At 62.8% G+C, this 20919-nt stretch overlaps 2 protein-coding genes across 4 annotated transcripts; one reads left to right on the top strand and one right to left on the bottom strand.

Annotated features, from left to right (window-relative positions):
* The first annotated feature begins 461 nt into the window (after window positions 1–461).
* SLC35A2 (solute carrier family 35 member A2) lies at window positions 462–10992 on the top strand. Of its 2 annotated transcripts, none has more exons than XM_090126822.1 (5): window positions 462–780; window positions 3799–3981; window positions 5972–6123; window positions 8186–8885; window positions 10405–10992. In XM_090126822.1, exons 1-5 carry the CDS (start codon window positions 606–608, stop codon window positions 10461–10463), a joined length of 1269 nt encoding a protein of 422 aa, XP_089982948.1. In that variant the 5' UTR covers window positions 462–605; the 3' UTR covers window positions 10464–10992. The 2 variants fall into 2 exon arrangements, with proteins under 2 accessions (XP_089982948.1, XP_089982949.1); XM_090126823.1 differs by having other exon boundaries at window positions 463–780; window positions 8186–8889.
* Window positions 10993–11232: 240 nt separating this feature from the next.
* On the bottom strand, window positions 11233–20903 carry PORCN (porcupine O-acyltransferase). 2 transcript variants are annotated; one of them, XM_090126820.1, is made up of 14 exons: window positions 20854–20903; window positions 20596–20732; window positions 19253–19445; window positions 18180–18223; window positions 17837–18018; window positions 16910–17040; window positions 15978–15992; window positions 14815–14940; window positions 13817–13917; window positions 13646–13722; window positions 13495–13558; window positions 12893–12978; window positions 12456–12566; window positions 11233–11815 (listed from the first exon to the last, which is right to left on the bottom strand). In XM_090126820.1, the coding sequence occupies exons 2-14, from the start codon at window positions 20729–20731 to the stop codon at window positions 11714–11716; spliced, it is 1368 nt and encodes a 455-aa protein (XP_089982946.1). In that variant the 5' UTR covers window position 20732; window positions 20854–20903; the 3' UTR covers window positions 11233–11713. The 2 variants fall into 2 exon arrangements, with proteins under 2 accessions (XP_089982946.1, XP_089982947.1); XM_090126821.1 differs by having other exon boundaries at window positions 20596–20766; window positions 20854–20870.
* Window positions 20904–20919: the final 16 nt, after the last annotated feature.

Raw genomic sequence — 20919 nt, forward strand, 5'->3', positions numbered from 1 at the left:
GGAGAGTGGTGATTGGCTGGATGAGGGGTGTAGGCGGGGATTCGGTGTTCGAGCGCCGTGATTGAGCGAATGAAATGAGGGCGGGGTTTGAGGCTGAGTGGAGGAAGGAGAGGATTGGCTGCGGGGAGAAGGCGGGATTTTGGTGTCTGAGGGAGTGAGGGCGGTGATTGGCTGATGAGGGGAGAGGGAGAGGACTGGTCCGATGAGCGCTCCGATTGGATGGCATAGGGGAGAGGGAGGGATTTCGACTCAGGTGATGAGGGCGGTGATTGGCTGAAGGTGTGAAGGCGGGATTTTTTTTTCCCTGAAGTGATGAGGGCGGTGGTTGGCTAGCTGAAAAGAGTGGGCGGGGATTGGATAATAGAGGGCTGTGATTGGTTAGGAGAGAGGTGAGGGCGGGGTTTTAGGCTCAGGTGATGAGGGCGGGGATTGGCTGGCCGAGGGGTGAGGCGGGAAGAACGCGAGGCGTTCTCTGATTGGCCAGTTGGGAAAGAGAAGGCGCGGCGATGCGGCGGAGCGCTCTCTGATTGGCGCAGGGCTCTCGGAGGACATCACGTGCCCCTCACAGAGTCGCCGCTCCGTCTCCTCGCTCCGCGCTCCTCTCTATGGTTCCTGACGTCGACGCTCTGCGCGGCGCCACTCGGTGGCCGGAAGCGGAAGCGCGGCGCGATGCGGAAGTGCCGCGCCGTTGCCCGGCGGTTGCCACCATGGCGGCGGCGGCGACGGCGGCGGTGGGGGGGGGCGGAGGAGGAGGCGGAGACCCCGGGGCCGCCACGAAGGGTGAGAGGAGAAACGGGGCGGGTCTGTGGGGCTGCGGGGGGGGCGGGTTAAAGGGGCGTGGGGTGCAGCGGGCTCTGTGGGGGTGGGGGGGGTAGAAAGGGCTGGGGGAGCTTTGAGGCCTATGGGGGGGCTTTGGGCCCTATGGGGTGAGTTGGGGCCTATGGGGGGGGGTTGTGGGGTGACTTGGGCTCTATGAGGTGGGGTTGTGGATCTGTGGGGTGAATTGGGCCCTATGGGGTGGGTTTGGGGCCCTATGGGGTGAATTTGGGCCCTATGGGGTGGTTATGGGGTGAGTTGGGGCCTGTGGGGGGGGCTTTGGGGTCGTATGGGGTGAATTGGGGTCCTATGGGGTGGGGTTGTGGCTCTGTGGGGTGAGGTTGGGGCGACTGTGGGGTGAATTGGGGCTCTATGGGGTGGGGTTGGGATGGGTTTGGGGGTCTATGGGGTAAATTGGGGCTGTATGGGGTGGGGTTGTGGATCTGTGGGGTGAATTGGGCCCTATGGGGTCGGGTTGGGTGATATGAGGTGAATTGGGGCCCTATAGGGTGGAGCTGGGGCAGTTATGGGGTGAATTGGGGCCCTATGTGGTCAGGTTGGGTGCTATGAGCTGAATTGGGGCCCTATAGGGTGGGGTTGGGGCTCTATGGGGTGAATTGGTGCCCTACGGGGTGGGCTTGGGGCGGTTATGGGATGAATTGGGCTCTGTGAGGTGGGTTTGAGGTGGTTATGGGGTGATGTTGGGGTGCCTATGGGGCGAACTGGGCCCTGTGGGGTGAGGTTGGGGTGGTTATGGGTTGAATTGGGCTCTATGGGGTGGGTTTGGTGGGTCTTTGGGTGATTTGGGCGCTATGGGGTGGGGTTGGGGTGTGGTTGGGGCCCTATGGGGTGGGGTTGGGGCCGTTATGGGGTGAATTGGGCTCTATGAGGTGGGATGGGGGCGGTAATGGGGTAAATTGGGGCCCTATGGGATGGGTTTGGGGGCCCCTAAGGGGTGAATTGGGGCTTATGGGGTGGGATTGGGGCCCTACGGGTGGGGTTGAGGCGGTTATGGGGTGAATTGGGCCCTATGGGCTGGGGTGGGGGCGGTAATGGGGTGAATTGGGGCCCTATGGGATGGGCTTAGGGTAGTTATGGGATGAATTGGGCTATATGGGGTGAGTTTGGGGGATTTATGGAGTGAATTGGGACCAATGGGGTGGGTTTGGGGCCCCTATGGGGTGAATTGGGGCCTATGGGGTGAGGTTGGGGTTGAGGCGGTTATGGGGTGGGGTGGGGCGGTTATGGGGCGAGTTGGGGGTTTAGATGGAGCTGTGGGGTGGATATGAGTGACTATGGGGTGGGGGGGGGCTGTGGGGTCGTATGGGGGTGTTAATGGGGTCACGGGGGCTCAGTGGGGTGGATGTGGGGGCTGTGGGGTTATGGGGGTTTGTGGGGGGGCTTTGGGGTGACTTTGGGGGCGCTATGGGGTGTTGGGGGATCAGGAGGGGTTGTGGGGTGGATTTGGGGAGTGTGGGGGGGCTATGGGGTGCTATGGGGGTGTTATAGGGTAAATAGGGGGCCACGAGGTCTCTGTGGGGTGGATGTGGGGCACTGTGGGGGGGTTATGGGGAGAAGGGAGACGTGGGAGCGCTATGGGGTGGGATTGGGGGCTTATGGGGTACAGTGGGGGTGTTGAGGGGGTCGTGGGGGGCAATGTGGGGGAATGAGACCCCTATAGGGTGGATATGGGGTGAACTGGGGGTGGTTATGGGGCGATAGGGGGGAGCGAGAAGGCATACGGGGCGCTATGGGGTGGATGTGGGGCTTATGGGGCACAGCGGGGGGAATAAGGTCTCTATGGGGTGAACGGGGGAAGAACTGGGGTTATGGGGTGGATATGGGGCGTTGGGGGGGGGGGTTGGGGTTATAGGGTTAGTAATGGTGCACGGTTATGGGGTGAGGGAGTTGTGGGTCCGTATCTATGGGGCTGATCTCCTCTATGGGGCATTGTGTGCCCATATCTATGGGGCTGGCTTCCTCCTCTATCGCCCCCTAGCGTGGCGGCGGCTGAAGTTCAGTTCCATAGGGGGCACAGTGCATTGCTCTCAATGGGGCTGACTGCCTCTATCGCCCCCTAGCGTGGCGGCGGCTGAAGTTCAGTTCCATAGGGGGCACAGTGCATTGCTCTCAATGGGGCTGACTGCCTCTATCGCCCCCTAGCGTGGCGGCGGCTGAAGTTCAGTTCCATAGGGGGCACAGTGCATTGATCTCAATGGGGCTGACTCCCCCTATCGCCCCCTAGCGTCGCGGCGGCTGAAGTTCAGTTCCATAGGGGGCACAGTGCATTGATCTCAATGGGGCTGACTCCCCCTATCGCCCCCTAGCGTCGCGGCGGCTGAAGTTCGGGGCGCTGGGGGGCACAGCGCATTGATCTCAATGGGGCTGACTCCCCCTATCGCCCCCTAGCGTGGCGGCGGCTGAAGTTCAGTTCCATAGGGGGCACAGCGCATTGATTTCAATGGGGCTGACTCCCCCTATCGCTTCCTAGCGTGGCGGCGGCTGAAGCTCAGTTCCATAGGGGGCACAGTGCATTGGTTTCAATGGGGCTGACTCCCCCTATCGCCCCCTAGCGTGGCGGCGGCTGAAGCTCAGTTCCATAGGGGGCACAGCGCATTGATTTCAATGGGGCTGACTGCCTCTATCGCCCCCTAGCGTGGCGGCGGCTGAAGCTCAGTTCCATAGGGGGCACAGTGCATTGATTTCAATGGGGCTGACTGCCTCTATCGCCCCCTAGCGTGGCGGCGGCTGAAGTTCGGGGCGCTGGGGGGCACAGCGCATTGATCTCAATGGGGCTGACTCCCCCTATCGCCCCCTAGCGTGGCGGCGGCTGAAGTTCAGTTCCATAGGGGGCACAGCGCATTGATCTCAATGGGGCTGACTCCCCCTATCGCCCCCTAGCGTGGCGGCGGCTGAAGTTCAGTTCCATAGGGGGCACAGCGCATTGATTTCAATGGGGCTGATTCCTCTATCGCCCCCTAGCGTCGCGGCGGCTGAAATTCGGGGCGCTGGGGGTGCTGGTGCTGCAGAACGCGTCGCTGGTGCTCAGCATTCGCTACGTGCGGACGCTGCCCGGCGAGCGCTTCCTGCCCAGCACCGCCGTCGTGTTGGCCGAAGCCATGAAGGGCTGCGCCTGCGTCCTCCTGCTGCTCGTCCAGCATCGCGGTCAGTGCCGGGGGCACGGGGGGGGCGGGGGGTATGGGGGGCAATGGGGGCATATGGGGGTGGGGGGGGGATATGAGGGCAGTGGGGGGAAATGGGGGCAGTGGGGAGACGGGGGGGGAATGGGGAAATGGGGGACAGTGTGGGGGAAATGGGGGCAGTGGGGAGGTGGAGGGGGGAATGGGGATATGGGGGACAATGGGGGGATATGGGGGCGGTGGGGGGATATGAGGTCAGTGGGGGGAAATGGGGGCGGTGGGGGGGAAATGGGGGCAGTGGGGAGGCGGGGGGGGAATGGGGATATGGGGGGCAGTGGGGGGGAAATGGGGTGCTGCAGGGCGCTATGGGGTGCCATGGTCCCGAAGGCAGTGTTTGTCAGAAGGTGGTGATGCTGTGGGTGCTATGGGGCTCTATGGGGTTCTTTAGGGCGCTATGGGGTTCTACAAGGCACTACTGGGTTCTTTAGGGCTCTATGGGGCCCTGTGGGGTGCCATGGAGCCCTGTGGGGTGCCATGGGGTGCTATGGGGTGCCGGTCCCGCAGGCAGCGTCCGTCAGACGGCAGTGACGCTATGGGGCTTTATGGGGCACTATGGGGTTCTTTAGGGCGCTATGGGGTTCTGTGGGGCACTACCGGGTTCTTTAGGGCTTTGTGGGGCCCTGTGGGGTGCCATAGAGCCCTGTGGGGTGCCATGGGGTGCTATGGGGTGCTGGTCCCGCAGGCAGCGTCCGTCAGACGGCAGTGACGCTATGGGGCTTTATGGGGCACTATGGGGTTCTTTAGGGTGCTATGGGGCAGTATGGGGTCCTTTAGGGCAGTTTGGGGCTCTATGGGGCCCTGTGGGGTGCCATAGAGCCCTATGGGGTGCTATGGGGTGCTATGGGGTGCCGGTCCCGCAGGCAGCGTCCGTCAGACGGCGGTGACGCTATGGGGCTTTATGGGGCACTATGGGGTTCTTTAGGGCAGTTTGGGGCTCTATGGGGCCCTGTGGGGTGCCATAGAGTCCTGTGGGGTGCCATGGGGTGCTATGGGGTGCCGGTCCCGCAGGCAGCGTCCGTCAAACGGCAGTGATGTTGTGGGGCACTATGGGGTTCTTTAGGGCCCTATGGGGTGCTATGGGGTTCTGTGGGGCACTACAGGGTTCTTTAGGGGTCTATGGGGCCCTGTGGGGTGCCATAGAGCCCTATGGGGTGCTATGGGGTGCTAAGGGGTGCCAGTCCCGCAGGCAGCGTCCGTCAGACGGCGGTGACGCTATGGGGCTTTATGGGGCACTGTGGGGTTCTGTGGGGCACTACGGGGTTCTTTAGGGCTTTATGGGGCCCTGTGGGGTGCCATAGAGCCCTATGGGGTGCCATGGGGTGCTATGGGGTGCCGGTCCCGCAGGCAGCGTCCGTCAGACGGCAGTGATGTTGTGGGGCCCTATGGGGTTCTTTAGGGTGCTACGGGGTTCTTTAGGGGTCTATGGGGCCCTGTGGGGTGCCATAGAGCCCTATGGGGTGCCATGGGGTGCTATGGGGTGCCGGTCCCGCAGGCAGCGTCCGTCAAACGGCAGTGATGGTGTGGGGCACTATGGGGTTCTTTAGGGCGCTATGGGGTTCTTTAGGGGCCTATGGGGCCCTGTGGGGTGCCATAGGGCCCTGTGGGGTGCCATGGGGTGCCATGGGGTGCTATGGGGTGCCGGTCCCGCAGGCAGCGTCCGTCAGACGGCAGTGATGCTATGGGGCTTTATGGGGCACTATGGGGTTCTTTAGGGCTCTATGGGGCCCTGTGGGGTGCCATAGGGCCCTGTGGGGTGCCATGGGGTGCTATGGGGTGCCGGTCCCGCAGGCAGCGTCCGTCAGACGGCGGTGACGCTATGGGGCTCTATGTGGTTTTTTAGGGCCCTATGGGATTCTGTGGGGCACTATGGGTTCTTTAGGGGTCTATGGGGCCCTGTGGGGTGCCATAGAGCCCTATGGGGTGCCATGGGGTGCTATGGGGTGCCGGTCCCACAGGCAGCGTCCGTCAGACGGCGGTGACGCTGCACGGCGCGGTGCTGGCTCAGCCCGGCGATGCGCTGCGCCTGGCGGTGCCGTCCCTCATCTACACCCTGCAGAACAACCTGCAGTACGTCGCCATCTCCAACCTCCCTGCTGCCACCTTCCAGGTGCGACGTGGGGGCAATGGGGGCAATGGGGTTGTAGGAACATGGGGGTGTGGGGGGCAGTGGGGCTGTGGGGGGCTGTGGGGGGCAGTGGGGGGCAGTGGGGGCAATGGGGTTGTAGGAACATGGGGGTGTGGGGGGCAGTGGGGATGTGGGGGGCAGTGGGGGGCAGTGGGGACGTGGGGGGCGGTGGGGGCAATGGGGTTGTAGGAACATTGGGGTGTGGGGGGCAATGGGGGCACGGGAACATGGGGGGTGTAGGGGGCAAGGGGGTTAATGGGGTCGTAGGAATATGGGGGTGTGGGGGGCAATGGGGGCAGTGGGGATGTGGGGGGCTGTGGGGGGCAGTGGGGCTGTGGGGGGCAATGGGGACGTGGGGGGCAGTGGGGGGCAATGGGGTCGTAGGAACATGGGGGTGTGGGGGGCAACGGGGGCAGTGGGGTTTAGGAACATGGGGATGTGGGGGGCAGTGGGGATGTGGGGGGCAGTGGGGGGCAATGGGGGCATGGGAACAGGGGGGTGTGGGGGGCAATGGGGATGTGGGGGGCAATGGGATTGTAGGAACATGGGGATGTGGGGGGCAGTGGGGGGCAGTGGGGGGCAGTGGGGGCAATGGGGCTGTAGGAACATGGGGGTGTGGGGGGCAATGGGGCCGTAGGACCATGGGGGTGTGGGGGGCAATGAGAGCAGTGGGGATGTGGGAAGATTTGGGGTGTGGGGTCACCTACCAGCTGAGGATCCTCACCCCACATCTGGCCCCCATTTCCCCTACAGATCAGCTACCAGCCGAAGATCCTGACCCCACACCTGACCCCACACGCTTTCCCTATAGGTCACCTACCAGCTGAAGCTCCTGACCCCACACGTTTTCCCTATAGGTCACCTACCAGCTGAAGCTCTTGCCCCCATACATTTCTCTTATAGGGCACCTACAGCCGAAACTCCTGACCCCACACATTTCTCTTATAGCTGATAAACCCGCTGAAGGTCCTCACTCCACACCTGACCCCACACATTTCCCCTATAGGTGACATGTAGCAGCTGAAGCTCCTGACCCCATACGTTTCACCCCACACGTTTCTCCTACAGGCCCCCTACCAGCTGCAGATCCTGATGACGGCGCTGCTCTCGGTGCTGCTGCTGGGCACGTCGCTGTTACCCCCATTTATCCCCCATCACCCCACACCTCACCCCACACCTTCCCCTATAGATCTCCTTCCAGCGGCAGCTCTGACCCCACACATTTCCCCCACAGGTCACCTACCAGCTGAAGATCCTGACGACGGCGCTGTTCTCGGTGCTGCTGCTGGGCACATCGCTGTTACCCCCATCACCCCACACCTCACCCCACACATTTCCCCTATAGATCTCCTTCCAGCGGCAGCTCTGACCCCACTCATTTCCCCTATAGGTGACCTACCAGCTGAAGATCCTGACGACGGCGCTGTTCTCGGTGCTGCTGCTGGGCACGTCGCTGTTACCCCCATCACCCCACACCTCACCCCACACCTCACCCCACACATTCCCCTATAGATCTCGTACCAGCGGCAGCTCTGACCCCACACATCTCCCCACAGGTGACCTACCAGCTGAAGATCCTGACGACAGCGCTGTTCTCGGTGCTGCTGCTGGGCACGTCGCTGTTACCCCCATCACCCCACACCTCACCCCACACCTCACCCCACACATTCCCCTATAGATCTCGTACCAGCGGCAGCTCTGACCCCACACATCTCCCCACAGGTGACCTACCAGCTGAAGATCCTGACGACAGCGCTGTTCTCGGTGCTGCTGCTGGGCACGTCGCTGTTACCCCCATCACCCCACACCTCACCCCACACCTCACCCCACACCTTCCCCTATAGATCTGGTACCAGCTGCAGCTCTGACCCCATGCATTTCCCCTATAGGTGACCTACCAGCTGAAGATCCTGACGACGGCGCTGTTCTCGGTGCTGCTGCTGGGCACGTCGCTGTTACCCCCATCACCCCACACCTCACCCCACACATTTCCCCTATAGATCTGGTACCAGCGGCAGCTCTGACCCCACACATCTCCCCACAGGTGACCTACCAGCTGAAGATCCTGACGACAGCCCTGTTCTCGGTGCTGCTGCTGGGCACGTCGCTGTCGCGCCTGCAGTGGTTCTCGCTGGCGCTGCTGTTCGCGGGGGTCGCGTTGGTGCAGACGGAGCAGCCGCAGCCCCCCGCCCCGTCCTCGGACCCCCCCCAGGACCCCCCCCAGAACTACCTGACGGGCCTGGCGGCCGTGGGCGCCTCCTGCCTGTCTTCGGGCTTCGCCGGCGTTTACTTCGAGCGGCTGCTGAAGCGCTCGGGGACGTCCATCTGGGTGCGCAACGCCCAGCTGGGGGCCGTGGGCACCTTGGTGGGGCTGGCCGCCATGATGGCCGCCGAAGGCCGCGCCGTGGCCGCCGTGGGTTTCTTCCACGGTTACACGGCGGCCGTGTGGGCCGTGGTGGTGAACCAGGCGGCCGGGGGGCTGCTGGTGGCCGTGGTGGTGAGGTACGCCGATAACATCCTGAAGGGATTCGCCACCGCCCTCTCCATCGTCGCCTCCACCGCCGCGTCGGCGCAGCTCTTCGGATTCAGACCGCGAGGGGCTTTTCTGGCCGGCACCGCCATGGTGGTGGCTGCCGTGTATCTGTATGGGAGGCCCAGAGGAGGAGGAGGAGGAGGAGGAGGAGGAGGAGGAGGAGGGGGAGCGGCTGCCGTGGCGGCGGCGGAGAAGGAGGGACACGCAGGCGGCAAGTCAGTGGGAGCCGTATAGGGGGAGGGGGGCGGCGGTGGGGTGGTGGGTGGTGGAGGCCCCAAAGGTGGGGTGGTGGGTGGTGGAGACCCCAAAGGTGGGGTCTGTTGGGTGGTGGAGACCCCAGCATTAGGGAACGGGGGTGGTGGAGACCCCAAAGGTGGGGTACATTGGGTAGTGGAGACCCCAGCGTTGGGGTCTGTTGGGTGGTGGAGACCCCAACATTGGGGTCTGGTGGGTGGTGGAGACCCCAGTGTTGGGGAACAATGGGTGGTGGAGACCCCAACGTTGGGGTACATTGGGTAGTGGAGACCCCAGCGTTGGGGTCTGGTGGGTGGTGGAGACCCCAGTGTTGGGGTCTGGGTGATGGAAACCCCAATGTTGGGTTCATTGGGTGGTGGAGACCCCAGCATTGGGGTACAATGGGTGGTGGAGACCCCAATGTTGGGGTCTGTTGGCTGGTGGAGACCCCATGATTGGGGTACATTGGGTGGTGGAGACCCCAATGTTGGGGTTGGAGACCCCAATGTTGGGTTCATTGGGTGGTGGAGACCTCAAGATTGGTGGTGGTGGTGGTGGGCGGTGGAGACCCCAAATTTGAGGTTGGAGACCCCAAAGTTTTGGGATTTGTTGGGATTGGAGACCCCAGCATTGGGGTACGTTGGGTGGTGGGCCCCAAAGTTGGGGGTGGTGGGATGGTGGACCCGAAAGGTTGGGTTGGAGACCCCCAAAGTTGGAGTTCATTGGGTGATGGACCTCAGAGTGGGGGCTGGAGACCCCAAAGTTGGGGTTGGAGACCCCAAGGTTGGGAGTTGTTGGGTGATGGAGACCCCAGAGTTGGGTTTATGGGATGGTAGACCCCAAAGTTGGGGTTTGTTGAGTGGAGACCCCAAAGTTGGGTTTATGGGATGGTAGACCCCAAAGTTGGGGTTGGTTGAGTGGAGACCCCGAAGTTGGGTTATGCTGAGGGACTGGGGGGGTCTTTGGGGTCTGTTGGGTGAAGCCCCCCATTTAGGGGTGAGCAGATCCCCCCCTCTTCGTGTTGGGGTCCATCGGGTCCCAGGTTGGGGGGGGGTGGCTCCCTTCGTTAGCGGGGCCGTTCGTTAGCGGGGGGGAGGGGAGGGGGGAGCACCACTAACCGCCTCACCACCGGGTGTACAGATTTTATAGGGGAGGGGCGGGCGGGGGCGCGTTTTTACCCCAATAAAAGTGATTTTGGTTAAAATGGCCGCATGTTTGGGGGGGGGAAGGGGGCACTAATCCCACTAACACCAATGGGGACCCATAGAAACCCTATAGAAGTCCCTATAAGGACCCCGTGGGGCTGTATAGGAATCATAAAGGCCCTATAAGGGCCATAGGGACGCCCCCCCCCCCCCCCCCAGCCCTATAGGAGCCATAGGGATGCCCCCCCGGCCCTATAGGAGCCATAGGGACGCCCCCCCCCGGCCCTATAAGAGCCATAGGGACGCCCCCCCCCGGCCCTATAGGAGCCATAGGGTCTCTCTCTCTTGCAGGTCTCCCTCCAAGGACAAAGGCTCCTGATGGGATCAGCCACCCCTTCCGGGCCATATAGGGGCCGTATCGCCCCCCACCCTGTCCCCTATAGGAGCCATATGCACCTCTCCGTGCCCCATAGGCTGTATATGCCCTATAGGAGCCGTATGGTTTCCTTACACCCTATTGGATCCATATGGGTTTTCTCACGCTGTATATAGGGCTCCTTTAAGCCCTATAGAAACCGTATGGATCTCTCCACGGCCCATAGGAGCCACCTGGATTCCCCGTGCCCTACAGGGGCTGTGGGGACCCTCTGAGCCCTATGGGGCCATATGGAGCCTTTGAGCCTTATAGGAACCATATGGACACTCCGTGCCTTACAGGAGCCCTATAGGAGCTCTGGGAGAGGGGCCGTATGGACTCCCTGTGCCCTATAGGAGCCATATGGACGCTCCATACCCCACCCCATATGCCACTCCCTCCCTCACCCCCCCACGTGCCCTTCATACCCTATAGGATCGTCCTTGACTCCCCCCTCCCTGCGCGTTTCGGGTGCAACTTAATATTATTTTGGGGCAAATTCACGCAGTTTTGGTTCATTTCCATCTCCCTTCCCCCCCCCCCCCCCCGCCCCCCATTGGGAACACAGAGCCGTTACCCCAAAGCAGAACCTTTAATGGTCCTCCAGGCGCCCAGAGCGGCCGCGTGACGTCACTTCCTCTCTCCTTCCCACTTCCAGTGACCATAGAGAGGTCCTCCAGCAGGAGGGAAGGACCACAGGGAGGTCCTCCAAGGCGAGGGAGGAAAACCATAGAGAAGTTCTCCAGTGGGAGGCACAAGGACCATAGAGAAGTTCTCCAGTGGGAGGCACAAGGACCATAGAGAGGTCCTCCAGAGGGGAAGGTGGGGAGAAAAACCACAGAGAGGTCCTCCTGGGGGAGGTAACACCACAGAAAGGTCCTCCAAAAGGAGAGCAGTTCTCCCTCTACAGAGGTCCTCCAGGAGGAGGCAGCAAGACCATAGAGAGGTCCTCCGGGGGTGGGGGGCAGGATGGAGGAATGCCTTCGAGAGGTCCTCTGAGGGGACTTCTAACACCACAGAGTTCTCGGGGAGGCAGTGAAACCGCAGAGAGGCCCTCCCCCTACAGAGGTCCTCCAAGGGGAGGCACACGACCATAGAGAGGTCCTCCAGCGGCAGGAAGACCATAGAGGAGACTTAGAGCGGCCCACGGAAGGGGAAGGAGAGGCAGCACCCCCTCGCGGTGCTCCTTCCCAGGTCCTCCAAGGGCCTCCCAGTTGTTCCCAGTTGCTCCCAGTTGCCCCAGTGTCAGTGCAGCAGGCGGGCCAGCACCCAACAGCCCAGTGTCACCCAGTGACTGGCCCAGTTCAGCTCCGACCACTTCCTGATGGTGTGGGCCATGCCGTAGCCCTGCGGGGGGGAGGGGGGACAAGATGGCGCTGGGGGGATGGGAACCCCAATATGGCCGGGGGGGGGGGGGTGTTGGGGGTTTCCTTCATTTGGGGGGGGTTATTCCCCATTTTAGGGTCCCCTTTCTCACTTAGGGGGGGATCAAATTCCATTTTGGGGTATTACTTACCCATTTTAGCAGGATCCTTTCCCTATACGGGGGGCTTCTCCCCCATTCTGGGGATCGCCTTCCAGTTTCAGGGGGGCTCATTCCCCATTCTGGGGGATTTCATTCCATTTTGAGGATTTCTTCCCCATTTTAGGGGCTTACTCCCTATGAGGGATCCCTTCACAATGTTGGGAGAGTTCTTTCTCATTTTTGGTGGATTTCTTCCCAAACTTGGGGGTCCCACCCCCATTGTAGGATGGATTGTTCCAAGATTTAAATGCTCCATCCCCCATTTTAGGGGCGTTCCCACCCCATTTCATGGCTCCCCATTCCAGTTAGCCTTCCTCCCTCTTTATTTTAGGGCCATTCATCCGCATTTGCAGGGGGGGCTTCACCCCTATTTTGTGGTGAGTGGCACACTATGGGGTTTGGGAAGATCAGGGGACTTGGGGGGTGGGCTCAGGACGTTTTTGGGTATTGGGAAGGACCCACCTGCTCCTCAACGCTGTCATCTGCCTCCACGTCAAAGAGGGCTCCCAAATAGGAGAGGTGGAAGAGGGCGAGGACCCCCAGCGCCCCATTCAGCACCTGCACCCACAGTGCCTGCAGATGGGTGGGGGGGAAACAGATTGAGGGCGGGGGGAGGGGGGCTGCACTGCTGAGACCCCCCCCAAACTCCTCAGGAGTCCCATGGGCATCGTGGGGACCTTTCAGTGTGCCTTCCAGGACCTGCCTTCTCAAAATCCCCCCGAAAACCTCAGGACCTCCTCGCAAATAAAGACCCAGGGTCCACCCCAAAAACAGGACACCCCAAGTTCTCCAAAACTCCCCAAAATGTCACCCCACCCCCAGTAACCCTTCAGAAAACCTCAGGCTCCCCTGCCACGCTCTCCCCACGCCCCTCAGTGCCCCCCCAGGCCCACACTTACATCCTTATTGCGGTGGGCGCAGCCGGAGGGGCAGCGCTTCGAGAGGACGCAGGCATCCAAGATGGCCGCCAGGCGCTGCCGCAGGGCTGGGGGCGGGGCCAGGCTCACGCCAGGCCACGCCCACATCCACCAGGCCCCGCCCACCCCCAGACCCCACTCTTAGGATTCAAGCCCCGCCCACAGCACTTAAACCCCACACCATCATTATGCATCGTTAAGCCCCGCCCACAACCCAAAGCGCCAAACTCTAAGCCCCGCCTACAACCTTTAAGCCCCACCCACCACCTTTTAGCCCCTCCCATATTTTAAGCCACACCCAGACACACCTATACCTGTAAGCCCCGCCCACACCCATCTCTAAGCCCGGCCCACATCCATTAACCCCACCCACCACCTTTAAGCCCCACCCACACCCTTAAGCCCCGCCCACATCATACAAGCCCCGCCCACTTCATACACCTATTGTGATAAGCCCTGCCCCATGCCTCAATCCCCTTTCAGCCTATCCAATAAGCTTTGCCCTTGGCAAGCCTCGCCCACTCATCGCAAAGCCCCGCCCACTTTCTCGTCTTGGCTCCACCCCTTAAAGGGCCAGCGCTCACCGTGCTCCGCGTAGGTGATGAGGCCGAGGGAAAGGAGGACGGCGGCCAGGTGGAAACTGAGACCCTGTGGGGGGGAACGGGGGACGTTGGGGGGCACCGGGGGGGGGCACAGAGGACGAGGGGGGCGCTGGGGGGGGGGCAGAGGACTCACATGCAGCAAGGCGCTGGCTGCGTAGGTGCCCAACACGGCCGCGAAGGTCCCCAAGCGCCGCGCCGTTTGGAACACATCTGGGGGGGCAAAGGGGGGAGGAGGAACGCCGTGAGGGGTCACCGTGCCCCCCCGGTGCCCCCCAACCCCCCCGCAGGTGGTCCCGGCGCTCACAGGTGCGCAGCCAGTGGGACATGGGCAGGTTCCAGTTGGTCACCACGTCGGCCATGGAGCGCGGCAGCTCCACGCGCAGCGGCCGCGACACCGTCAGGTCCCTGCGGGGGCAGCGGCCTCAGCCCCACGTGGCCCCACTGCCCCACTTGGCCCCAAATAGCCCCACATGGCCCCATATGGCCCCACTGCCCCACGTGGCCCCACTGCCCCACTTGGCCCTACATGGCCCCACTGCCCCACATGGCCCTAAATAGCCCCACTGCCCCACATGGCCCTTTTAGCCCTCATTGCCCCACATTGCCCCCATTACCCCCCACTGCCCCCTCTTCCCCATCTTGGCCCCATTATCCCCGCTGCCCCACGTTGCCCCCATTGCCCCTGTTGCCCCCATTATCCCCCACATTACCCCCATTATCTCCCACTGCCCCCATTATTCTCCACTGCCTCCCAGTGTCCCACGATCCCCAGTCAGCCCCCACTGCCCCACACTGCCCCCATTATCACCCGCTGCCTCCCATCCTCCCCCCACCAGCACAGGCTGTCATGCAGCACTGACGCCCAGGAGCCCACCGCCCCCGTACCCCCCACCCCCCCTCTGCCCCCAAACCCCCTACATCCCCCCTTTACCCCCCCCACACACCCCTCTGTCCCCATACCCCCCCTACCCCCCACTGCCCCCATACACCCCGCACCTCCCCACTGCCCCCATACCCCCCACCTCCCCCTACCTCCCCACTGCCCCCATACCCCCCACTTCCCCCTACCTCCCCACTGCCCCCATACCCCCCACCTCCCCCCATACCCCCCACCTCCCCCTACCTCCCCACTGCCCCCATACCCCCCACCTCCCCCTACCTCCCCACTGCCCCCATAACCCCCCACCTCCCCCTACCTCCCCACTGCCCCCATACCCCCCACCTCCCCACTGCACCCATACCCCCCACCTCCCCCCTACCCCCTACACCCCCACACCCCCACCTCCCCAGTGGCCCCCCCACCATTGCAGCTTGTCGTGCAGCACCGTGGCCCCGGATCCCTGCAGGGTGGCGGTTCCCTCGGACAGGAAGGCCACAAAGTAGTTGCTGAAGTGGAAGGACAGCGCGCTCTCGTAGGCGCGCAGCCACCTGTGGGACGGCACAAACTGGGACCCCTCCCCTCCCCTCAGCCCCAAACAACCCCAAATGCCACCCCCCCCCGTCCCTCAGTGTCACATCCCTTCCCCCCCCATAGCCCCGAGGCTCTCCGTGTCCCCTCTGCATCGCCATGTCCCCCCCACGTTCCCAAATCCTTCTATATCCCTCTATGCCCCTCCACACCCCCAAATGTCCCTCACTGTCCCCTCCACATCCCCAAATGTCACCTCCCTGTCCCCCCAATGGCTCCGTGGCTCTCTGTGTCCCCTCTACATCTCCACGTCCCCCCAGATGTCCCCTCCATGTCCCCAAATCCTTCTATGTCCCTCTATGCCCCTCCACATCCCCCAAAGTCCCTCACTGTCCCCTCCACGTCCCCAAATGCCACCTCCCCCTCCCTCAGTGTCACCTCCCTGTCCCCTGATCACCTCTTGTCCCCTCTGCATCTCCATGGCCCCTTCCACATCCCCATGTCTCCCCCAGTGTCCCTTCTGCGTCCCCAAATGTCCCCTCTCTGTCCCCAAAATCCTTCTATGTCCCCCATTGTCTCCTCCAGGTCCCCAGATGTCACCTCCCTGCCCCCCAATGGCCCTGTGGCTCTCCACGTCCCCTCTGCATTTCCACCCCCCCTCCCCCATGTCCCCACATCTCCCCCAGTGTCCCCAAATGCCCCCAGGTCTCCTCCATGTCCCCAAATGTCACCTTCCTGTCTCTCAATGTCACCCCCCTGCCCCCCCCAATGGTCCCACAGCTCTCTGTGTCCCCTGCACATCCCCATGCTCTTCTCCACGTCCCCAAATCCTTCTGTGTCCCCCAGTGCCCCCCCCCCGTCCCCAAACATCCCCTCCATGTCCCCACGTCCCACTACGGCCCCCAGTGTCCCCTCCACATTCCCCTCTATGTCCCCAATGCCTTCCCCTGTCCCCACATCACCTCGATGCCCCCACGCCCCTCTGCCCCCCCCCCCCCCAACCTCCTGTGTCCCCAGTGCCCCCAAATGTCCCCCAATGTCCCCAGTGCCCCCTCACCTAGCAAACGCGCTCCTGGATGCGGGCAAACAGAAAGCAAACCATCAGTGGGGTGGATTTGGGGGTCCCAGGGTGGGATTTGGGGTCCCAGGGTGGGATTGGGGTTGGAGGACAGGATGTAGGGGGGTCACAGGGTGGGATTTGGGGGCTCTGGGGGGAGAACTGGAGTTGGAGGACGGGATATGGGGCTCCCAGGGTGGAATATGGGGTCCCAGGGCAGGATTTGGGGACTCCAGATTGGAATTAGGATTGGAAAAGGGGATTTGGGGTCCCAGGATGGAATTTGGGGTCCCCAGGGTGGGATCTGTGGTACTAGCGAGTGTTTAGGGGTCCGCAGGGTGGGATCTGGTTCTTTTAGGGTGGGATTTGAAGCCCCTGGGGTTGGATTTGTGGTACTGGGAGGTGTTTTAGTGTTCCCAGGGTGGGATTTGGGGGGCACAGTGTTGGATTTGTGGTAATGGGGGAAGTTTTGGGGTCCCGATGGTGGGATGTGGGGTTCTCAGAGTTGGATTTATGGTACTGGAGGTTTTGGGGGGCACAGGGTGAGATTTATTCAATTTAAGGCAAGAGTTGGGAACCCCAGGGTGGGATTTGGGCCTCCCAGGTGGGATTTGAAGCCCCCAGGGTGGGACCTGTGGTACTGAGGGGTGTTTTGGGGTCCCCAGGGTGAGATGTGGGGTTTCCAGGGTTGGATTTGTGGTATTGGGGGATGTTTTGGGGTCCCCAGGGTGGGATCTGTGGTACTAGTAAATGTTTTGGGGTCCCCAGGGTGGGATGTGGAGTTCCCAGAGTTGGATTTGTGGTACTGGGGGATGTTTTGGGGTCCCCAGGGTGGGATTTGGGGGGCACAGGTGGGATTTGAAGCCCCCAGGGTGGGACCTGTGGTAGTGGGGGATATTTTGGGGTCCCCAGGAGGGTTTTGGGGTGCTGACCGTGGCAGGGCGTGCGCGCCGTAGAGCGGCAGGAGGCAGGAGAAGAGGAAGGGCGCCAGGCAGGTGGACACCAGCAGGCACAGCAGCGCCAGCCCCAGGCTGCGCAGCGCCTTGCGTGCCCACACCACGCTCTGGGGGGGGCACGGGGGGGTCAGGGACACACCGACATCCCCCCCAAGCCCCCCTCCATCTCCCCATAATCCCCCCAGGTCCCCAAACCCCTCCTCAAGGTCCCCAACATCCCCCCACCCCCATTATCCCCGCACACCCCAAATCCCCAGCGCCCTCTGCCTCTCCCCATGCCCCCAACCCCCCCCCAACCCCCTCCTCCTATTCCCCCACCCCCAATGTCCCCCCATCCTTCCCCCATATCCCAAAGCCCCCAATACCCCCCCACCCCATTTCCCCCTACTCCCCCCACGTCTTACGCCCCCCTCCCCACCCCCAAAGCCCCCCCATCCTTCCTGCGTCCCCAAAGCCCCTTCAATGCCCCCAATATCCTCCCACCCCAAATTCCCCAACCCCCCCACCCCCAATGGCCCCCCAGTCTGCTCCTCACGTCCCCAAACCCCCAGTGTCCCCAGTGCCCCCTCACCCCCATCTCCTCCACCTCCAAAGTCCTCCCCCCAGTCCTCCCCCCATGTCCCAAAGCCCCCTCAATGTCCCAGTGCTGCCCCACCCCCATTATCCCCTCAATCCCCCTAAGCTCCCCACCCCCAGAGGCCCTATCCTCCTCCTGTGTCCCCAAAGCCCCCTCAGCATCCCCAACGTCCCCCCACCCTCACGTCCCCCCACCCTCCCCCAATTCCCCAATGCCCCCCCAGTCTACCCCCATGTCCCTCAAACCCCCAATGTCCCCCCACCCCCTATCCACCCCCATCCCCTTCACCCCAAACCCCCCCAATCTCCCCCAAATCCCCCCCATACCAGGGGGGGCCCCTCCACAGCCCTCAGATAAGTCCCAAAGGGCTCCCAGGGCCCGAAGATGACGGAGCCGGGCGAGCAAAGGTAGCCCAGCACCTGGGTGGGGGTGGGCTCCCCCCGGACCCCCCCCCGGTCCAGGTCGAAGCCCAGCGACACCGCCTTCATGGCCACCACCATCTGTGCACCTGGGGGGGGATAAAACCGGTGGAGACCCCAAAATTCGGGAGGGGGGGGGTCCCAACATTTGGGGGGACACCATAACATGGGGGGGAGCTGAGACCTGGAAAGGGGTCCCAAAACTGAGGGGGAGTCCCCCAAAAAGAGAGAGGGGGGAAGTGGAGCTCACCTCGCATCTTGTGCCAGGTGACGGTATCCACCATGTGCAGCTCCCTGCAGGACAGCACAGCGCTCCCAGTTCCTTCCCAGCGCTCCCAGTTCCCTCCCAGTGCCCTCAGTTCTCTCCCAGGCCCCCATTCCTCCTCCCACTCCTTCCATTCCACCTCCCAGGCCCCCATTCTCCCTCCCTGTGCTCCCAGTGCCTCCATTCTCCCTCCCAGTGCTCCCAGTGCCCCCATTCCCCTTCCCACTCCCCCCACTTCCCCTCCCAGTCCCCCTATTCCCCCTCCCAGTGCTCCCACTCCCTCCATTCCCAACCCAGCCCCCTCTCAGTCCCCCCATCCTCCTCCCACTCCCCTTATCCCCCATTTCAATTCTCCCAGTCCCCGCATTTCCCCTTCCCAGTCCCTCCATTTCCCCTCCCACTCCTTCCATCCCCCCTCCCACTCCCTCCACTGCCCCCATTCCCCCTCCCAGTGCTCCCACTCCCTCCATTACCCCCCAGCCCCCTCTCAGTCCCCCCATCTTCCTCCCACCCCCCCTATCCCCCATTCCAGTGCTCCCAGTCCCCCCACTCCCCCTCCAATCCCCCCATTCCCCCTCCCAGTGCTCCCACTCCCCCCATTCCGCCCCCATTCCCCTTCCCACTCCCCCATTCCCCCTCCCAGTGCTCCCAATTCCCCCACTGCCCCTCCAGTCTCCCCATTCCCCCTCCCAGTGCTCCCACTTCCTCCATTACCCCCAGCCCCCTCTCAGTCCCCCCATCCTCCTCCCACTCCCCCTATCCCCCATTCCAGTGCTCCCAGTCCCCCCACTCCCCCTCCAGTCCCCCCATTCCCCCTCCCAGTGCTCCCATTTCCCCCACTGCCCCTCCAGTCCCCCCATTCCCCCTCCCAGTGCTCCCAGTCCCCCCACTCCCCCTCCAGTCCCCCGTTCTCCCTCCCAGTGCTCCCTCCCACTCCCTCCATTCCAACCCCAGCCCTCTCTCAGTCTCCCCATCCCCCCTCCCACTCCCCCCATTCCCCCTCCCAGTGCTCCCAGTCCCCCCACTCCCCCTCCAAGTCCCCCCCCTCCCCCCCGTACCCCATGAGGACGTAGCTGAGGGCAGCCAGTGCGACGCAGAGCCCCCTCTGTGCTCGGGCCCGGCTCAGCAGCAAGGTGAGGGCACACAGGGCGCTCAGCAGAGCCACCCACAGCGCCTGCGCCCCGAAGAAATGGTGCAGGGCCAGCAGCCCCCCCAGCGCCGCCCCCGTGTGTTTGCCCCCCCGCGGCAGCGCTGCGTTACGGTGAGGAGGGAGGGGGGAAACACAAAAACCCCACAATTGGTTGCCTGGACCCCAAATGCCTGGAGTACAAATGTCATCCCCCCTCTCTCCCCTCCTCCCCACCACCACCCCAACAGTGTCCCTTAAACACATGGGGCCCTATGAGTGCCAGAGGACCCCCCCCCCAAATGCTTGGGACCCCCACAAGGTATCAGGGACCCCGCCAACACCCAGCCCCCCCCCAATATTTGAGAACCTATGGATGCTGCGATGTCCCCCAACACCTGGGACCCCCCCCCCCTCCCAATACTTGAGGCCCCAATAGATGTCCTGGCCTCCCCCGCCCCCAAGCCCCAAGTTTTCCCCCTTATATATTTGGGACCACCCCCCAATTCTCAGATCCTTATGGACACCCTCCCCTCTCCTCTGAAAACCTGAGACCCCCCCAATATTTGAGGCTCTAAAGATGCTATGATGCCCCCCCAACACTTGGGACCCCCCCCAACATTCAGTGCTCTGAATGCCCCCCCAAACACTTCACATTTCTCTATATAACTGGAATCCCTCCTCCCCAAATATTTGAGACCCCAATGTTCCCCCCTTTATATCTGAGACCCCTCCCCCAATTATGGGATCCTTATAGGTTCCCATCCCCCCCTCCCACCTGAGCCCCCTCCCCCAACATTTAAGGCCCTATGGACACTGCGATGTCCCCCCAGCCCCTGGGACCCCCCTCACCCCAATATTTAAGGCCCTGTGGATGACCCCCAACTCCTGGAACCCCCCCCAACATTTAAGGCTCTATGGATGCTATGATGCCCCCCCAACACTTAGGATCCCCCCCCCCAACATTCAGGGCTCCGAATACCACCCCAAACACCTCAAATTCCTCCTTATAGATACCCATCCCCCCCCCCTCCCCACGAGACCCCCCCCCAATATTTAAGTTCCTATGGATGACTCCCAACCCCCTCTATATTTAAAGCCCTATGGATGCTGCGATGCTCCTACAACCCCTGGGACCCCCCCGCAAATATTTAAGGCCCTATGGACACCGCGACGCCCTCCTAACGCTTGGGACCACCCCCCCCCAACATTCAGGGCCCTGAATACCCCCCCAAGCCCCTCAGACCCCCCGATACAGCCGGCTCCCCCACTCACGCAGCCGGTGCAGCAGCCTCGCCCCGAGGCACAGCAGCAGCAGCGGCCACAGCTGGGCCAGGCCCTGCCGAGCGGTCGGCACCACGCAGCCCGGCAGCACCTGGGCCGCGAACTCCCGCGGAGGCAGCGCCGACATCCTGGTGGAGGACGAAAAGATCGAACCCGTGCCCCCTCCGTCCAAAAAAAAAACAAAAAAGAATAAAAATAAAGAATAAAACGAAACAAAACCCCGAGCCGCGCGGAGCCCCCGGCCCGCACCTCACTGAGGGGAGCGAGCGGCGCCGGCCTAAGGAGAAAGGGGCGGGGCCACTCCGCCAGCCAATC

This window comes from Phasianus colchicus, chromosome 29 (genome assembly GCF_987193195.1).
Source record: "Phasianus colchicus chromosome 29, bPhaCol1.hap1.1, whole genome shotgun sequence".
NCBI lineage: Eukaryota > Metazoa > Chordata > Aves > Galliformes > Phasianidae > Phasianus > Phasianus colchicus.

Bases quoted from the DNA above. Each gene is read 5' to 3' on its own strand.
- SLC35A2 (XM_090126822.1), top strand. From the start codon at position 606: ATGGTTCCTGACGTCGACGCTCTGCGCGGCGCCACTCGGTGGCCGGAA. The intron at 781-3,798 runs GTGAGAGGAGAA...ATCGCCCCCTAG, and splicing joins CCCCGGGGCCGCCACGAAGG to CGTCGCGGCGGCTGAAATTC. The intron at 8,886-10,404 runs GCAAGTCAGTGG...TCTCTCTTGCAG, and splicing joins GAAGGAGGGACACGCAGGCG to GTCTCCCTCCAAGGACAAAG.
- PORCN (XM_090126820.1), bottom strand. From the start codon at position 20,731: ATGTCGGCGCTGCCTCCGCGGGAGTTCGCGGCCCAGGTGCTGCCGGGC. The intron at 17,041-17,836 runs GTATGGGGGGGA...TGCCCCCCCCAG, and splicing joins CTGTGGAGGGGCCCCCCCTG to AGCGTGGTGTGGGCACGCAA. The intron at 13,559-13,645 runs GTGAGTCCTCTG...TCCCCCCCACAG, and splicing joins CAGCCAGCGCCTTGCTGCAT to GGTCTCAGTTTCCACCTGGC.